This window comes from Talpa europaea (assembly GCF_964194135.1).
Source record: "Talpa europaea genome assembly, chromosome: 14".
In the NCBI taxonomy this organism is placed as follows: Eukaryota; Metazoa; Chordata; class Mammalia; order Eulipotyphla; family Talpidae; genus Talpa; species Talpa europaea.
Window position 1 is genome coordinate 64,550,471 of NC_140082.1, and position 18,765 is coordinate 64,569,235.

The 18,765-nt window shown below is 38.9% G+C and overlaps 1 protein-coding gene across 1 annotated transcript in view; it reads right to left on the bottom strand.

Moving 5' to 3' along the window:
- DRC8 (dynein regulatory complex subunit 8) overlaps window positions 1–15,012 on the bottom strand; it is a gene marked incomplete at both ends in the record, with an annotated part of 102,283 nt that extends 87,271 nt beyond the window's left edge. The window contains one exon of the mRNA XM_084253570.1: window positions 14,982–15,012. Within this exon, the coding sequence (XP_084109696.1) occupies window positions 14,982–15,012 (31 nt within the window). The remainder of the gene's footprint in view (window positions 1–14,981) is intronic.
- Between the last annotated feature and the right edge of the window lie 3,753 nt (window positions 15,013–18,765).

An 18,765-nucleotide genomic window follows, 5' to 3' on the forward strand; every position in this document is an offset into this window, starting at 1 on the left:
GTCCAGCCCCTATGGGAAACAATTTGGAGATTTTTCAAAATATTAAAAATAGATTTACCATACGATTCAGCAATTCCACTCCTAGGTATCTACATAAACACTAATTCTAAGGGCTATGTACATATAGTCCTTTATTTATTGCAGCACTCTTTATCATAGCAAAGTTATGGAAACAACTTAAGTCCTCAAAGGCAGATGAATAGATTAGGCAGATGTGATATATATATATACACACAATGGAATGCTACTCAGCTATTAAAAAAAAGATAAATTCTTGTCATTTGTGACAACATAGACGGAACTGGAGGGGATTATGCTAAATGAAATAAATCAGATGGAGAAAGGCAAATACCAGATGGTTTCACTCATATGTACTACAGAGAAATAAAACAAAGGAACAAATAAAAGTAAACCAAACAAACCCTAGAAATCTGACCATAGAGGTAGGTACATGAGGGTAGGGGGTAAAGTGTGGAGGATACACAATGTACTGTGGTATAGGATTATTGTTTGTTCATGGGTGTGATGGGGGCCAGGGAGGAAGAAAAGGGGCCATTCCTAGTTTAGGAATCTGTATATATTCACCTAGCAGTGGCTGCCCATACACACTACATGACTAATGATCTGTTTTTCCTAAAACTAAAAATCTCACTTTGAACTGAGATTCCTTCCTTGATGATGCCCAAATGAGTGCCTGACATTGATTCCATGAGATGTACCAGGTTCAAGATAACAGGGATGCTGATAACAAGTTTTGGGAGCTGAACATGACAAATACCAGAACATAAACTGTGATTGGCTATTCTAATGGGCTGTTTGCTTATGATTGTTTTATTTAACTCATTATGAAAAGGTGCCAGCTCAAGATGAGATGGCACATTGCTTATGATTGTTTTATTTATTTAACTCATTATGAAAAGGTGCCAGCTCAAGATGAGATGGCAAAATGGTTTCTTCAGGATGCTATGCCCTTCTCTCAATCATGAGAGAAAGGTCTATTCATAGTGTTAGACCTACTATTCTCTCAGATCAATGGCCAAAATCTGAAAAATTAAAGCACTTGTAGATTCAATTCCTGTCTCTGCTTACTGGCTTTTTGGTAATGACAGGCAGCAGAACCCAGGCCTACTCCCTGTAACAGGTGTGTTGCAGTAATATACAGCTGAGGAGGTATGAACCTGTACCTCTGAATCACATATAGTGTTTTAAACCAACATTACCTCAATTAAAAAAATAATTTAAAAAGGCTACATGCACCACAACGTTTACTGCAGCTTTATCTACTATAGCTATGACATGGGAACAACCTAAGTGCCCACAGATAAAATACTGGACCAAAAAGATGTGGTATAGCCACACAATGGAACACTATCAGTCACAAGTAAAGACAAATGTTGATAAATGGAAGGAGTTTGAGGGAATTATGTATAGTAAAGCAAATCAAAATGTAAAGACAATATTGAACCTTTTCTTACAAGATAATTTGACAAAGCAAAATACCTATAAAAAAACAGCAGACACTAATAAATAGAGATTTCTGAGGTTAAGAAGTAGGAAGGGAAGGAAAGGGTCAAAAGGGTATAAAGTTTGGTGTTAGAAAATATTTTAAATGATAAAAATTGCCTTTATGGAACAAAAAGAAATTAATGGTAATATAGAGGGAGTTGTCACAATTCAAATAGAAGTCAAATTGATAATGTTATAGGGATATTTTAAAACAAATAGTGCAGCTGTTGTTTTTTTTTTTTCCTAAAGCTAAGGTGTCTATATGCCTATTCAAATATTTAACTAGGTGCTCAAAACCCCACCTACACAAATTAATAAGCCCCAGGAGGAATCCTTACCAGAACAGTTTAAAACACACAACAAAAAAGATATACAAATGCCCTCCAGGTTAATTATCTGACATTAAAGATGTTACTGTTCTTTTTGACACAAATAAAACCAATTCCTAGTCCAGAGATACTGTTTTAAAAAAAAAATACAAACACTCAATTTTGGTCTTTTCTTGGGGAAAGAAGGGAGAGTAGTTCTTACTGGATTCTTATATTATAAACAACTTTATCCAAAAACAATATAAACCAAAAAATCTGGATTAAAAATGAAATACTGTACTTTTGGATCTGAGGGCAAAGGGAGGGCTCCACCCTCGAGGTGAAAGGTGAGTCCTGGAAAGAGACTCCATGTTCCCCTTTCAGAACTGAGTCAAGGCAAAGGCAGGGCTCCACTGTCCAGTAGAAAGGTGGGCCCTGGAAACTGCAGGTCTGCCATCAGGGCCATTGGAGGCCAGAGACCTCATACCCCCTTTCCGGACTGAGTAAAGGCATAGGGAGGGTTCCACCATCAAGGTGAACAGTGGGTCCCAGGTAAGCATGGGCCTACCTGCAAGGCTATTGGAAGCTGCAACACCCTCCCCTCACCCCCATCCCCCCCCAGCACTCCTTCTGGAATGGAATAAGGGCTGAGGGAGGGCGCCCGCAAACAAAGGTGGGCAACCAGTCCCGGGGAAACATCTGCGGCTCACAGGGCTGTGGAGACCTGTGACCCCATGCACCCATGCACCCCATCCAGAACAGCAAGTAAAGCAGGAAGGCAGAGGGAGGGCCCAGCCCCCAGCACTGAGCAGCAACAGCTTGGGAGAGTGCCTTTTGGCCCACACACAGCCTTAGAATCTGCATAAACCCTACCATAGCCACAGACTACGCCCAGCATTGTACGTTAAGATGTGCATGCAGGGGAAGAAACCAGTGGCATACAGAGACTCAAGAGATTTTTCAGGAATAGCGCCCATCAACCCACCAGCAGCAATGCTGTCCTTGTGAAATCAGACTCAGTCTGCCACCACTTCCTGACATCCCAGTAGGAGCACCCTGAAGAGATACCTGCCAGCACCAGTGGCACAGCAGCCCAGAGCATAGAGCAAATTCGAAAACAAACAACAGGGAGAAGGAAAAATACAAATAACCAAGCAAACCCTCTGGGAAAGGACACACCACAAAAAGAAAATCTGCCTAAGAACTCAACAATGACATGGAAGAACTTATCCACCTGACAGAGAATTTAGAATAGCCATGATTAAAAAATAAATAAATAAAGAACATGAAAAGGAAAAAAGTGACATGAGAAACATAATTAATGAACTGAAGAATGAAATTGAGTCTTTAAAGAAGGAAATTAAGGAAACGCAGGATACTAAAAGATTAATGGGGGCCTCCCTGGTGGCGCAAGGGGTAAAGCACCACACTATGAAGCAATCGCAGCCTCTGCAACACGAGTTCGATCCCCCCACCCCCAGCCAGGGTGTGGCCCACAATGGCGAAGCAGACCTCTCCTGTCTCACCCACTGCTCCCCTCAGCAGTGTGTTTCAGTCGGTCTGCTTGTTCTGTTCCCCACTCTGTCTCGGGTGAATCCTCTCACCCTGGCCCCACATATCTGGCCTGTACCCCAGCTCTTGTATGCATAAACAAATAAATATTTTTTAAAAATATTAATGGAGCTAAAGAACTCTTGGAAAAGTAAAGAAAACAGAATTGATGAAATGGAAGAATGAATCAGTGCTCTTGAAGATATAGATAGAAAAATAAACCAAAAGAGAAAAGAATAGTGCAAAGGGAAAAAATGAAGAAACACTTCAAGAACTAGCTGACATCATGAGGAAAGGAAATACAAGAGTTATAGGAATCCCAGAAGGTGAGAAGAGAGACATAGGAACAGAGAAACTACTCAAGGAGATAATCGAAGAGAACTTCCCAGGCATTAAGGAAATAAAAATAGACATGCAGGAAGCTAGAAGAACACCAAATTACCACAGTGAAAGGAGAACTAGATCAAGACACATAATAGTAAAGTTTCCAAAAATGCCAGACAAGGGAAAAATAATGACGATGAAAGGGAAGAAACAGATAACCTGTAAAGGAAAACCAATCTCCCTGACATTAGATTTCTCTGAAGAAACACTCTGGGCAAGTAGGCACTGGAGCGACATATTTAACAAATGCGTCAACAAATGCCAACCAAGAATACTTTACCCTGCAAAGCACTCCTTCCTCTGTGAAGGAAAAATAGGGTCTTTTCAGACAAACAGAATCTCAAGAAATTTATTACTATTAAAATCCCACTCCAAAAAAAAAAAATTGCAAGAAGGCTTAAAGCTAAAACCAACAGAGGAATGAATAGGAAGACCAAACAAGGTAAGAAAAAAAGACAGACAAAATGACAAATTCAAGGCACAAATGTATCAATATTAACCCTAAATGTAAATGGACTAAACTCATCAATAAAGAGATACCAGTAGCAGGCTGGACTGAAAAACAAAATCCAACCTTCTGCTGTCTCCGGGAAACACATTTAATTACAAAAGATAAACACAGACTGAAAGTAAAAGGTTGGAAAATAATTCTACAAGCAAATGGACCAAAAAAAGTCAGGAACAGCTATACTTATATCAGATAAAATAGACTTCAAACTAAACAAGGTAAAAAGAGACATGGATGGTCACTACATTATGATAAAGGGAATAATACATCAGGAAGATATAACACTAATCAACATATACTCAACAAATGAAGGAGCACCAAAATATATAAGACAGTTATTAGCAGCTCTGAAAACAGACATTAGAGAAAATACATATATAGTAGGAGATTTCAACACCCCACTCCCACCAATGGATAGATCAATGAGACAAAAAATAAACAAGGGCATCAAAGCCCTCAATAAGGACCTAGCTCTCATGGGTTTAACAGACATCTATAGGACACTGCACCCAAAAAAAATCCAAGTACACATCTTTCTCAAGTGTGTACGGATCATTTTCCAGGATTGGTCATATATTGGGTCATGAGACAAACATCAACCGATACATTAAGATCAAAATCATACCAACTATCTTCTCTGATCATGAAGACATCAAACTAGAAATAAACCATGAAAAGAAAGCAAGGAAGCCTCCCACCTCATGGACTGAAACCCACACTACTGGAAGACCATTGGATCAATGAGGAGATCAAAGAAGATATTAAAAAAATACCATGAGACAAATGACAATGAGGACACAACTTTCCAGAATGTATGGGACACAGCAAAATCAGCAATAAGAGGAAAGTATATAGCAATACATGCTCACATAAAGAAACAAGAAAGAAATCAAACAAACTAATCTCCCATCTCAAAGAACTAGAAAAAGAACAACAAATAACCCCAAAAGTCTGTATAAGAAAGGAAATGATAAAAATCACAGCAGAAATAAATGAAATAGAAATTAAAAAGACAATCCAAAAGACCAACAAAACCAAGAGTTGGTTTGTGGAAAAAATAAACAAAATAGACAAAACTCTAGCTAGGCTCACAAAGCAAAAACAGGAGAAAACACAAATAAATAGGATCATAAACAAAAGAGGAGAAATTACAACAAACTCAGCAGAAATTAAAAAAAAATCAGAGATCACTATGAACATTTATATGCAAACAAGTTCAACAATCTAGAAGAGATGGACAAATTCCTAGAACAATATAATCATCCAAAGCTAGATAAAGAAGAAACAGAACACCTAAACAGACCAATTACAGGCAGTGAAAGGGAAACAGTAATCAAAACCCTCCCCCAAAACAAAAGCCCAGGACCAGAACATTTCAAAAATGAATTCTACTAAACATTCAGAAATGAATTAGTGCCTATCCTATACAAACTCCTTCAAAAAACTGAGGAAGAAGGAAAACCACCAAATACGTTTTATGAAGCCAACATTATACTAATATCAAAACCAAACAAAGACAACACACAAAAAAAGAAAACTACAGGCCGATTTCTCTAATGAACACAGATACAAAAATCCTCAATAAAATACTTGCCAACAGAATCCAACAATCCCACCATGACCAAGTGGGATTTATTCCAGGGGCACACGGATGGTTCAATATCCAAAAATTAATATAATCCCACACATCAACAAAAAGAAAAATAAATACCGATGATCATTTCAATAAATGCTGAGAAAGCATTTGACAAAGTTCAACATTCATTTATTATGAAGGTCCTTGAAATTCTCAGGAGAGAAGGAACATACCTTAACATAATAAAATCCATCTACGACAAACCCACAGCCAATATTATTCTCAAATGGTGAAAAGCTAAAAGCCTTCCCATTAAGATCAGGAACAAGACAAGGATGTCCATTCTCGCCACTGTTTTTCAATATAATACTGGAAGTCCTAGCCAGAGCAATGAGACAAGAGAAAGACACAGGAATCCAAATAGGGAAAAAAGTAAAACTATCACTATTTGCAGACAATATGATAATATACATAGAACACCCTAAACGCTCCATAGAAAAACTAATTAAAATAATTAACCAGTTTAGTAAAGTAGCAGGATAGCTACTTTAGCTATCAGTAGCCTCCCTTTATGTAATCAATCTGTAGAAGAAGAAATTAAGAAAACCATCCCATTTACAATTGAAACAAACAAACAAAAAAAAATCAAATAGCCGGGAATAAACCTAACAAAGGAGGTGAGTGACCTATACAAAGAAAAATTATAAAACGTTGTTAAAAGAAATAGAAGAAGACACAAAGAAATAGAAAGACATTCCCTGCTCATGGATTAGAATTAACATTATTAAAATGGCCATACTACTGAAAGCAATTTACAGATTGAACATAATCCCACCAAAATTCTCAATGACATTCTTCAAAAAAAAGAATATTGATGTAATTTATATGGAACGACCAAAAAACCTCAATAGGCAAAGGTCTCCTGACTAAAAATGGGCTTGGAAGTATCACACTCCCAGACTTCATACTATACTACAAAACAAGAATAATTAAATCAGTATGGTACTGAAACAAAAACAGACACACAGACCAATGGAATCAAATAGAAAACCCAGAAATAAAGCCAATTTGAGTTTTTTTGTGGTTCCTTATAATGGACAACTAGTCTTTGATAAAGCAGCAAAGAATATGCAATGGAACAAGGACAGTTAGTTCAATAAAAGGTGCTGGGAAACTGGACCACCACATACAAAAGAATGAAACTGGACTATTATCTCACACCATGCACAAAAACCAACTCAAAATGGATAAAATAATTGAACTTAAGACCTGAAACCATAAAACATATGGAAGAAAATATAGGTAAAACAATACAAGACATACATCTCAGTAACATCTTTAAAGACTCATCCCCCAAAACAAAGAAAGTGAAGGAAAAGATAAACAGCTGGGATTATATCAAACTAAAAAGATTCTGGACAGCAAAAGAGACACCCTACTGATTGGGAGAAAATCTTTGCACTCCATTCAACTGATAAGGGACTAATCATAAGATACACAAAGCGCTCACATGACTCAACAAAAACAAAGCAAACAATTCAGTCAAAAAATGGGCAGAAGAGCTAAAAAGACACTTCTCCAAAGAGAAAATGCAAATGGCCAAGCGGTATATGAAAAGATGTTCAACATCACTTATAATCAGGGAAGTGCACATCAAAACCACAATGAGATACCACCTTACATCAGTGAGAATGGCACATATTTAAAAACTACCAACAACCAATGTTGGCAAGGATGTGGAGAAAAAGGAACTCTCCTACACTGCTGGTGGGAGTGCAAACTGGTCCAACCAGTATGCAAAGCTGTGTGGAAGTTCCTCATACTACTAAAAATGGAGCTTCCATATGCCCCAGCAATTCTATTCCTAGGGATCTACCCAAAGGACACAAAAACATCAACCTAAAAGGATATCTACACCCCTTTGTTTATTGCAGCATTATTTACAATAGCTAAGCTATGGAAACAACCCAAATGCCCCAAAATAGATGACTGGATCAAGATGATGTGGTATATATACACAATGGAATATGTGTATTATAAACTCAAAATTATAAACTCATGCCATTTGCGGCAACATGGATGGAGCTGGAAGGGATTATGCTCAAGGAAATAAGCCAGAAGGAAAAAGAAAAATATCTGATGGTTTCACTTACAGGAGGAATATAGGGAAACAAATAAGGATCAGGAAAAAAATAATAATTTAAAAAATTAATGGGCAACTATAAATCAGAGACATTCTGTAGGAAATGGGGAAGGAGAGGGATCAAAACAGAAGTGGGAAAAGCAGAAGGGACTATGGTGATGGTGCACAGGTGAACTGGTGGTGTGAATTTTACGGGGACCATAGCTGAGAAGAGAAAGCATGCATTGTACAAAAATAAAGAATGATGAGATAGATAGATAATTAATAGATAGATAGAATAAAATATTAAATACTCTATTCACTCATCATCTTTGTTAATTTGTGATTTCACTTATCAAATGTTTATTGACCAACTATAAATATTTATAATTTAAAAGGAAAACAAACCAGTTACAGTAAACTGTCACAGTAGATATCCTAAATTCAGTGAAATATGTGGACTGTACTGAAGAAGCACAAGAAAGGCAAACACAAGAATGAGTCAGAGTTGAAATGGATAATTGTTAGTTCATCCCTAACCCTCTGCTCCAAATCCCAACAGCCATTAAACAAAGAAATTTAGAATCCCTAGACTCTCAAACCTTTTTGGCCACTTTCTCTGCTCTTGCCCCACTCCAGTCTGCTACAGCACAGGTGAATGTCAAAAAGCAAAAGTCACAAATTTAGAAACTGTTGGTTTATTAAATGATTCATGAATTGTGTAGCATCCTATCTAGATATTGCAAGGGATTACACAAAATGGAAGGCACATATACACAATAAGAGGCTAGGGCAAGGTATTCTGCAAAAGTATTTCAAGAAAAGCTACCTTCTCTCAGGAAGGGGATAGGGGTCTAATGCAGATTACCTAACCCATGATTAGGAAACAGCAGATTGTTGGTTTAGGATTACACTCCTGGGAGAGGTTGAAACTGTGATGAATTTAGGTATTATGTCTGGGTGATGTCTGGCATGAAGGACTCCATTTTGTATCTGTTATTTTTTTTAACATAAATATCATATATCTGAATCTGGTTATGATGCTTGCTTTCTTGCCAAATTGTTTTTTCTGCCATTTAGAATCCTTGCAATTTTTTGCTGAAAGCCAGACCTGATATATTAGGTAAGGTCATTAGTGTGAGAATTTATGTCAATCTGGCTAGGTAGGGCTGTATTTAAAGTTTTCTGTAGCTGTAGGTGGCAGATTCCACTAAGAAATCCTCCTTCAATAGAGTCTGCAACTCACACATTTTTCAGTAATCCACCGTTATTATCATTGCCCTGTTTATGTGGTAGTAAGGGGCATTCTATAACCTCATGAATAAATTTCAGTATTTTAAAGAACTTGCGTCTCTGGACTATGACATCCACAGTGTTTTTTACCTTATTATCACCCTCTTAGATGAGATAGGAAGGCCAAAGTCACCGGAATTGGCTAAATGTAGATAGGGAGGATGTGGTTCTGGTAAAGTCTTTTCCCCCTAAGAGAGTAGATCTTCATTAGGAGAGAATACTCTGAAATTTCAAAATGGATTACTTACACTGACTCCTGCTAGAGAGACAAGGGAGTCCTTGATTTTTTACCAGATAACTTGATGTGATTCCTCAAGTAAAAGCTAGAAAAGCTAGAGAAACTAAGACTACAGGCTCCCAGGAAGTTTCTCGCTCTTATTGCAGTACACACAGCCTCCAGCAATTTACCAAAATCACCAAATGTTTCCTCAAGTTTATAACCATAGAAGTGATGACTTCCAAGCTCCTCTTACCTGATGGAGTGGAAACTGAAGTTTCTGCTTTAGCTATCTAAGTTCCTGTTTTCTTCATTCGCAGAAGGATAATAGAAGTGTCTACTAAAGAGGTTTGTTAAAAGGATTAAATGACATAATTTATGTAGGTTCTTACTTCAGAGTAAGTGCTCATTAGAGTGGGAACTCTTTAAAGTTCATAGAAATTAAGTAGTATGCCCAAGTAAAATCTGAAAAAAGACAGTGTCCTAGTCCAAACCCAGGTTTTTCAATCTAAAATTTATTGCTGCATTTAAAAAATTGCTACATGCTGAATATCTGAAAATTCACAGATAGCATAAAGCATCATCAAGTATAAGATACAGTAAACATATTTTCATAATGAATAAAAATAATTAAATGCAGATTTTAAAATACAAGAAAGTGGGTTTTAAAAAAAAAATTTTTTTAGAAGTGACTATAATAATGAGACTTTTAAAAATAAATGCACTGGAAAATCTAATCATCCTGCTACCTTCTCCTGTGATCACCTATAATCCTTTTACATATATATATATAATTTTTATGTTGTTTTAAATGGCTGTAATCCAACAACTTACTCTGTATCCATTTGTTGGATAAGCAGATTTCACTCATGTTTCCAAATTTATAAGTAACTTTAATCATTTTTATCACTTTTTTCCTTTTTAGAATACGATTCAGATGACAGGAGGAGTAAACTAAGGAAGCAAAGCATGTTGATATTCTTTTTCTTTATTGCCTTCCAAATTGCCTTCCAAAAACAATATATAATTTTTTTTTCATTTGGGATGTAATCAACATTTTCATTTGATTTTTTTTTTTAACTGTGGTAACACAGACATGAAAATTAACCATCTTAACCACTTTTTAAGTGCAAAGTTCAGTAGTGCTAAATATATTCATATTATTGTGCAATCTCCAGAACACTTTTCGACTTGTAAAATTGAAACTTTATGTCTGTCAACTTGCCTTTTTCTCTGGCAACTAGCATTCTACTTTTTGTGTCTTTGAATTTGGGTACTCTATCTCATATAAGTGGAATCATATAGTATTTGTCTCTTTATGCCCATTATATTTACTTTAACCTGTTCTCAAGGTTCATTAATGCTGCAGTGTATCAGAATTTCTTTTCTTTTCAATACTGAATAATATTTCAATTTATGTATATACTACATTCTGTCTGTCCATTCACGGATGGGCACTTTAGTTGCTTCCATCTTTTGGCTATTATGAACAAAGCTGCTAAGAACACGGGTGCACAGATATGTTTGAATTTCTCCCTTCAGTTATTTGAGAGCTAGAGCAGATGGATCATATGGTATTTCAATGTCTAAGTTTTTGAGGAGCTGTTATAATATTTTCCACAGTAGCTTCATTTTACACTCCCATCAATAGTACACAAGGGGTCCACCTCATTCACTGCCGGGTGGGAATGTAAATTGGTATAGTTTAGTGGAAAACAGTGTGGAGGTTCCTCAAAAAATCGAAAATAGAACTACCATTCCTGTAGGATTACCATTCTAATAATCCCACTTCTGGATATTACATGAAAATATGAATTTGAAAAGATATGTGCACCCCTATTTTCACTGCACTGCTAGTCACAATATTCACTAGCCAAGATATGGAGATAACCCAAGTGCCTAACAACAAATGAACAGATTAAGAAGATGTGGTATATAAACAAAATGGAATACTACTCAGCCATTAAAAAAATGATGAAATCTTTCCATTTGCCTCAATAACAATGAACCTTAAGGGGATTATACTGAATGAAAATAAGTCAAAAGGAGAAAGACAATTACTATATAACTTTACTCATTTGAGGACTAAAAAGAAAAAAAACAAAACAAAACCTTAGATTCTGACAACAGAATGGTGGTATCTGGAGTATTCCAAAAATATACATGAATATATCATGGCAACAACTGATAAGACAAAGTTTTCCTTAAACCTTTCTATGTCACACATATACTAATAGTTACAGATAGAGCTCAGGGAAGCTGGAATTCAAATTCATGTCTTTATCTAAAGCTCTCCTTCTTAACTTTTCCTTTCTAGAGTCTCACCTATACTCACTTATAATTTCATTTTTACTTTAGATTTCTAAATGTTGTATTTTGAGAGGAACAGCACAATGCAGGAAAACAACAACAACAAAAAACTTGAAAAATCTCTTCCATGTAGGAGTTGATAGTTGAATTGGAAGAACTTTACCAAGCAATGTTATCATAGTATGCAAAGTTACAAAAAGCAGTAAATTCTAGAGTGACATACATTCCAAAACTCAATGGTCTACCAAAAATTAAAATTTTATTCCTGGTTTGCTTCTTAAGCATAATTTTAATTACAAACAAGATCTTTCAAGTCCTATGCAAAATTCTCTAAGAGGCAGAAACAATAAAATAAGATTAAAAGATCCAAAGAATCAATAATTGCATCCATTCTCCATTTAAACAAACTAAAGGAAAAAAGAGTTCTGATCAAAGACACGTTAGAGAAATGATAGAACTTCAAAAATCATTTTCCTATCTCCTTTCAGTAAACTTTTCTAAAATTAGCTTGATTCTAAAGTTTAAATTGTTCTCTTTTAGCTAACATCAGTCTGTACACTTCTTAATCTAGGAAAGAAAATAAATTATTCTATAATAAAGCACAAAAAATACTACATATAAGCATAACAATTTCAATATTCATAATCTTATAAGCTTTTTATAGGGGATAACAGCCCCCATCATAAAGTGAAATTTTCTTACCATTGTTCTCAATACTTGCATCAAGATTGAGTTCCTAAATACTGAAAATCTGGATATGATGGCTACCCAGAAACTTAATCCCATTTTATAATTTTAAAAAATATCTCAAGGGCCTCCCCCGTGGCGCAGCGGTTGAACGCTGGGTTGCGAAGCTGCCCGCAGCCTCTGCAGCACCAGTTCTATCCCCGGCCACCGGGTGAGGGTCCCACATGGCGCGGACCTCTCCTGCCGTGCCCGCTGCTCCCCTCAACAGTGTGCTTCAGTCTGCCAGTTCTGTTCCCCGCTCTGGCTCTGGTGAAGTCTCTCGCCCTCCCGCGCTTCTGACTGTACCCAGCAGACCTCTCCTATATCGTCCACTGCTCCCTTCAGCAGTGCATTGCAGTAGAGCCACCTGTTCCGGTCCCCACTTGTCTCTGGTGAATCCTCTTACCTTCCCCCCCAACTCTGGCCTATACCCCAGTTCTTGATGCATAAATAATTTTTAAAAACCGTTAATGAGATATACCATAAAATGCAGACTTATTCAGTAGGTCAGGGATTGAGATTCTTCAATTCTAACAAGCTTCCAGTGATGCCCACTGCCAGGTGCCAGGGATATGAACACCTGGCACAGCACAAAGACTGCTCTGCTGGGTCAACTATTCCTTCCCATCTGAGGATATCTTATCTCCTTTATTGATTTCACCTTTCTGGCCAGAAAAGATGTTTTTTTGTCTTTGTGTTCTCCAAAGTTCTAAACAGAATGTCTTCCATATGCTAGGCATTAAATAGATGCCAACTGAATGAATTACATCCAGCTTTTAAGTCATTTCTTCTATGGTTATAGACAAAATTGTTTCTTCTTCTGAATTACTTTAAAAAGTATTTTTAAAAACTGAAAAATCGGGAAAGCTCTCAATCCATTTATTTAAAGTTTATATATATATAATATATACAATATATTACATGTGATATTATCCAGTGCATTCTCATACTGACTTAAACAAATCTTAATAAAAAAAAGTGGTTTCTTAATTTATTTCCTATTTATTATCTACCTAGTTAGCTCCTAATTTATCTCCTTTTTTGTAAATAAAAATTTTATAAAAGTATTTGGTTTTCTGGAGAAGTTTCAAAATCAATCTAAAAAAGTGATCATTTTGTTAGGATGGGTCATACTTCTTAAGTAGCACAGCAAAACTACAAGGGCATTTTAGGAGTTAACACCTCCAAAATAATCTGTAAAATATAACCTCTATAAATAATTCTGACTTTTCACACCATAAAAAAAATCAAAATAGGATTCCTGTTCTCAATTGCTAACTCCTTAGCAGTTTCATGTGTTTCTCTGATTTTCATTGATCATTGTGTCAAGTGACTAATATCTCAAAGGCTGGCTTTTTCACTTGTAACCCCGATTACACTTGGTTCTACGTTGAGAAAAATAGTACGTTGACATGGTGTTGTAATCGCTCAGAAACATAGGTAGGTGGAATGTTTTATTTCTAAGATCTTCACTTCTACAGTTTAGGATTTTTTTAAGTTGATTTTTTTTTGGGGGGATGAGTTTGCCAATTACCAAACATCAAGACTGCCATTTACGAGAGAATGGTAATGAAAGACCTGAGATTTTAATAGCACCGCTATATTAAAAACAATGCGAAAATCTTGCAAATAACAGTGAACAGCAGGCGTCCGCTTCTCCCAACGCGAACCATCCATCCTTGGGATCCGGCGGGCGGTCCCGGGCGGGCGGCGCGCGGCTCGGCCGCCGGGGAGACCCCGCGACGCCCGGGGGCTCGGCGCGCTCCGCTCGACTTGGCGCTTCTGTCTTTAAGAGTCTTTCGTGTTTTTGTGGTTTTGTGTTTTACGACAAGAGGCAGCACCGGCCAAAGCCCTCGGCGGCGGGAGGCGCGGCGAGGGCGGCGGTGACCCCGGGGCCGTCCTCCCGCGTCCCCACTAAGTGGCAAAATGGTGGCCGCGAACGCCTCCCCGCTGGGCCGGGCGGGGTTTCGACGCGGCGGGAGCGGATTCCGCCGGATTCTGACAGCCGAGGCCCGCTTTCGCCCCGGCCGCCCGCGCTGCTCGCCGCCTGGACGGCTGCGGGAGAGGCGCCTGCGGCGTCCAGCCACCCGGGAGAGTTGGGAGGCGGCGGCCCGCGACCGTGACGAGGGCGCCATCGCTGCCCTGCCCGCCGGCGCCTCGGCCAGCGCCCGCGCAGAGGAGGGACTGGGTCTCCGAGGGAGGGGGGGAGGGGCTCGGCGGGCGGCGCGGGGAGGGAAAGATGGACGGCGGGGGCAGGGGGCGCTGAGGCGGGAGGGACGGGGCGGGGCGGGGCGGGGCGGGAGGAACGGGGCGGGCCGAGCCCGCGGCCGGGGAAGGCTGCGGGACCGCGGCCCCCGAGCTGGCCGGCGCTCGGCCCCCTCCTCAGTCGGCCGCTCGCTGCGGTGGGGTCCCTGAGGGCCGGCGCCCCACCCTAGCCGGCTCTCGCGGGGCAGCCCCCGGTCGCGGCGGGCGGCTCTTACCTGAGCCTTCCCTGTCTTTATCCTCCGCCATCTTGTTGCGGGCCCGTCGCCTGGGAGATGCCGCGGGGAGCCTGGGTCGCGGCGCTGCAGCCCCCTCGGCCTTGGGGGCACGCTTGGCCCGGAGGCTGGTGGCGGGGAATCCCGAGGAGAGGAGACCCCGGGGCGGGGCAGAGCGGCAGGGGGGGGGGGCTTCGAGTGCGCGCGCTTCCCCCCTTCCAGGGGAGACCCCCGCCGGGAGACCCGGCCCCGCCTCCGGCGCGCGGCCACCGCCTCAGCCTCTCCCTGCAGAGCCGCAGCCCGAGCCCGCATTTCTCCGGCCTAGAGGAATTAGCTAATAATAAAGTTCCGAGCCCCTCCTTTCCTTTATTTCGCAGCCTTCCCCTCCGCTCCTCTTAGTACGACGTGGCGCTACTCGATTTTTTTTTTTTTTTTAACTGCAGCTGGAGAGCGGGGTGAAGAGCTCGGCTCCCGGGGGGCGATCGAACCCGCCCGCGACCCGCCTCCTCCCCGTTCCCAGTCGCAGCCCGCGGGGCGCTGCGAGCGGCCGGGCCCGACTCTGGCCCGTTTTCCTCCCGTCCCGCGCCTGCCGCCGGCTCCTGAGAGCGCGAAGGCGCAGCCCGCGAGGAGCAGCTACCACGCCGCTGGGCCGGCCGCGCGCGGCAGCCAGGCCGTGAGACTCTCCTGGAGGGGAGGAGCCGCTGTGCAAAAACATGTGTAAAATAGATACAAACAATGCGTCGTCAAGGCTGCTGCTCCTGATACAAAATAGAACGTTCTCATAGCAACAAAAACATGTCCATATTGTGTTCAGTAGGACATGCATTAAAATACTAGTTCGGAGGTGTGACGTGACCTCCATTACAATCACTGTGGGACAGTTTAAATCCCGCTCTTTTGAAACTTTGCAAGTATAAGAATTTTTTGTCTTAATATAAGGATCGGTTCACTATTTTCTTTTTTAAAAAAGTTTAATGATGTGCCTAATGATGTGGTTCATTAGAATATGTAAAACCAATCTGAAATGATTTTAAGCGCCTGTATATTAATGTAAATGACTTGATATGTAAAAACAGCTAAATTTTAAAGAGGTCGTCAAAATATAAGGTATTAGTATTTTTATCTTTTATGAACAGTTTTATGCTTCTAGTATTCTTGTTCTGTAAAATCTCAGTAAACCATAAACCAAACTTATTATTCTTTACTAAAATAAGTATTTTTTTGACAGAAGATATCATTTGGTACTGTTGTTAGCATTCACTTTGAAGTTGAAGACAAACAATTGATTTATCGCAAAATGACTAATTTTAGAAGATAGATACTTGCATAAAACTCAAAAATATTAAGTAGTAATCATAAGCATCCATTTATGTTTAAATTTCATAGTCCTTATGTTCTTATTACTTATTTTAGAGATTCACTCTGTATAGATAATGAAAGGCTTTGATAACAAATGTTGGGAAAGCCAACTTTGGTCTTAGGTTTGCTGTTCATTCCCTGTGTTTTTTCAAATGCTGTCTGCAGGTTCTTTTTTATAATGCCTTGCCCTCCTCTCCTCCTGCCTCCAAATCCACCCTCCACAGATAAACATTTGTCTGTCCCAGGTTGTCAAAAACCTTGAAGGTCAGTCAAGTGCTCTGAAGCTTTCCCTGCCAACGTCTTTGTTCTACACTGGAAGAGCCTCTCACATTTATGTGCGACCGCTTTGTTTCTTTACTTGTTTCCTCCTACCAATATGGAAGAACAAACTTTATTTGTCCATATATCCCCAGAGTCCAGAACAATTTTTCAATTTTTGTGTCTGAAATAATATACATTTTAAAAATGAAGAAAGGAATTAATCTTTTCAATGACTTATTCAGAAGCAAAGCTTCTTATATGTTTAGATTATTCCCAACCACATTAATCTCTACTTCTCTGAATTTCTAAAGCATATTTAAGAAAAAATAGTTTCTCTAAGTTTGGATGAGTAAAACATTTAAGGTATGCCAATTAATCTTAATTTCAAAGAAACTAATCTTTTACCCTTTTGTATACCCATAGTACCAACCTAACTTAGAGGCTTTTACTAGGGAACTTAATACATACTTTTCAGTTGGCTGATTAGCTGATTATATACGGAAATATATAATTATTCCGGACAGCTTTTCATGAAGTAAAAAAAGCAATTATCTAAATGATAAAGACCCACAATGCCAATGAGTAATTATCTGTATTATGCTGATATTTGACTCAACTTTCTACTTTCTTTGGTCCTAGAAACCTATCTGTGACTAAATTACACTTTTAACTCTTTTAAACATTATTAACTTGCATTAGACAATGGTTGACTAACTATGAACATTTCTTTTTCCTTAGAATGTATTTTGTTTCTGAACTATAACTTGAGTGACTGTGTAATATTATGTGCTGCAAAAACATTGTTTTACTTAAGAATCTCATAGTGATTTTTTGGAAATTCACAACTGGAAAATTATTTTTTATCCCACTCATTGACTTTTATACACACTCAGTGCAAAATCAGAAAAGCAAGGACATAGTTTCAGACAATGACACTGATTTGATAAATTATTCAATGGGGGTGGATGGATATCCCGATTATGTCCTTTGCAAGTTTGAATGTGAATTAAATCTGTACACACAAGCCTCCAATCTGTGCCCACAACATAGAAAATCTTTCTTCTTTCTACAACTAACTCAGTTACCTAGGATGTGGGTGGAATAGAAAGGACAAGAGATTTGAAAAGTGACAGTAAAAAAATTCTTCACTCCATGTCTACTGTCTTCATATGGGGATAACTGAAATCTCCTTGGACCAGGAATAACTTGAAAAGCCAGCAAACTGGATTTTCCTCAGATTTTGCCATTACTGATCTCATGATTCTAGGCATGTCATGTAATCTTTTTAAAATTCAGTTTAAAAAAATAAAAATAACAATGTCCAAACTCCCTACCTTAGAGGTTTTTAGAAATTATGTTTTATTGAGGTAATGTTGATTACAACACTGTACAAGGCATGTATTTCAGGGGCTTTACAAATGTAAAGCATTAATAATCCTCCGCCTTAGTGTTTCAGGTGCCACCCCCCACTTTGCTTCCCCTTCTGGTAGCCTGAGTTCTTGCAGTTAGATTTCAAGGGTTTGGTTTGGGTTTGTCTGTTCCCTTGCTTTGTTTTTATATTCCACATATTAATGAAATCATTAAGTATCTGTCTTTCCCATTCTGACTTATTTTGCTTAGCATAATCCCCACCCGTTCCATCTATGTCCCATATGCAAGGTTTCATCCTTTTTTACAATTTACAATACATGTACTCCTCATTCTTTATCCAATCATGCCCTTGGGACACTTGTTTCCTAACTTTGCTATTGAAAACAGTGTTGCAAAGAACACAGTGGTGCATAAATCCCTTTCTATCTGTGTTGTTGTATTCTTCAGGTAGAGACCTGGGAATGGGGTTGCTAGATCATATGGTAGATCTATATTTAATATTTTGAGAAACCTCCAAATGTTTTCCACTGGGTTTACACTAGTCTACATTCCCATCAACATTGTACAAGGGTTCATGTTTCTCAACACTCCTTCCATCACATGTTTTTCTTGTCTTTTTGACATAGGTCATTCTCCTAAAGATGAGGTAGTACTTCATTGTGGTTTTGATTTGGATTTCTGGATGTACTTGGGGAGATATTTTCCTGACAGTTTATTCTCCCAAGATTTCTGCATGTGTCCCTTCACCCATAATAGTTTTCATAAACTTAATACATGTAATTGAAATTTTTTTAAA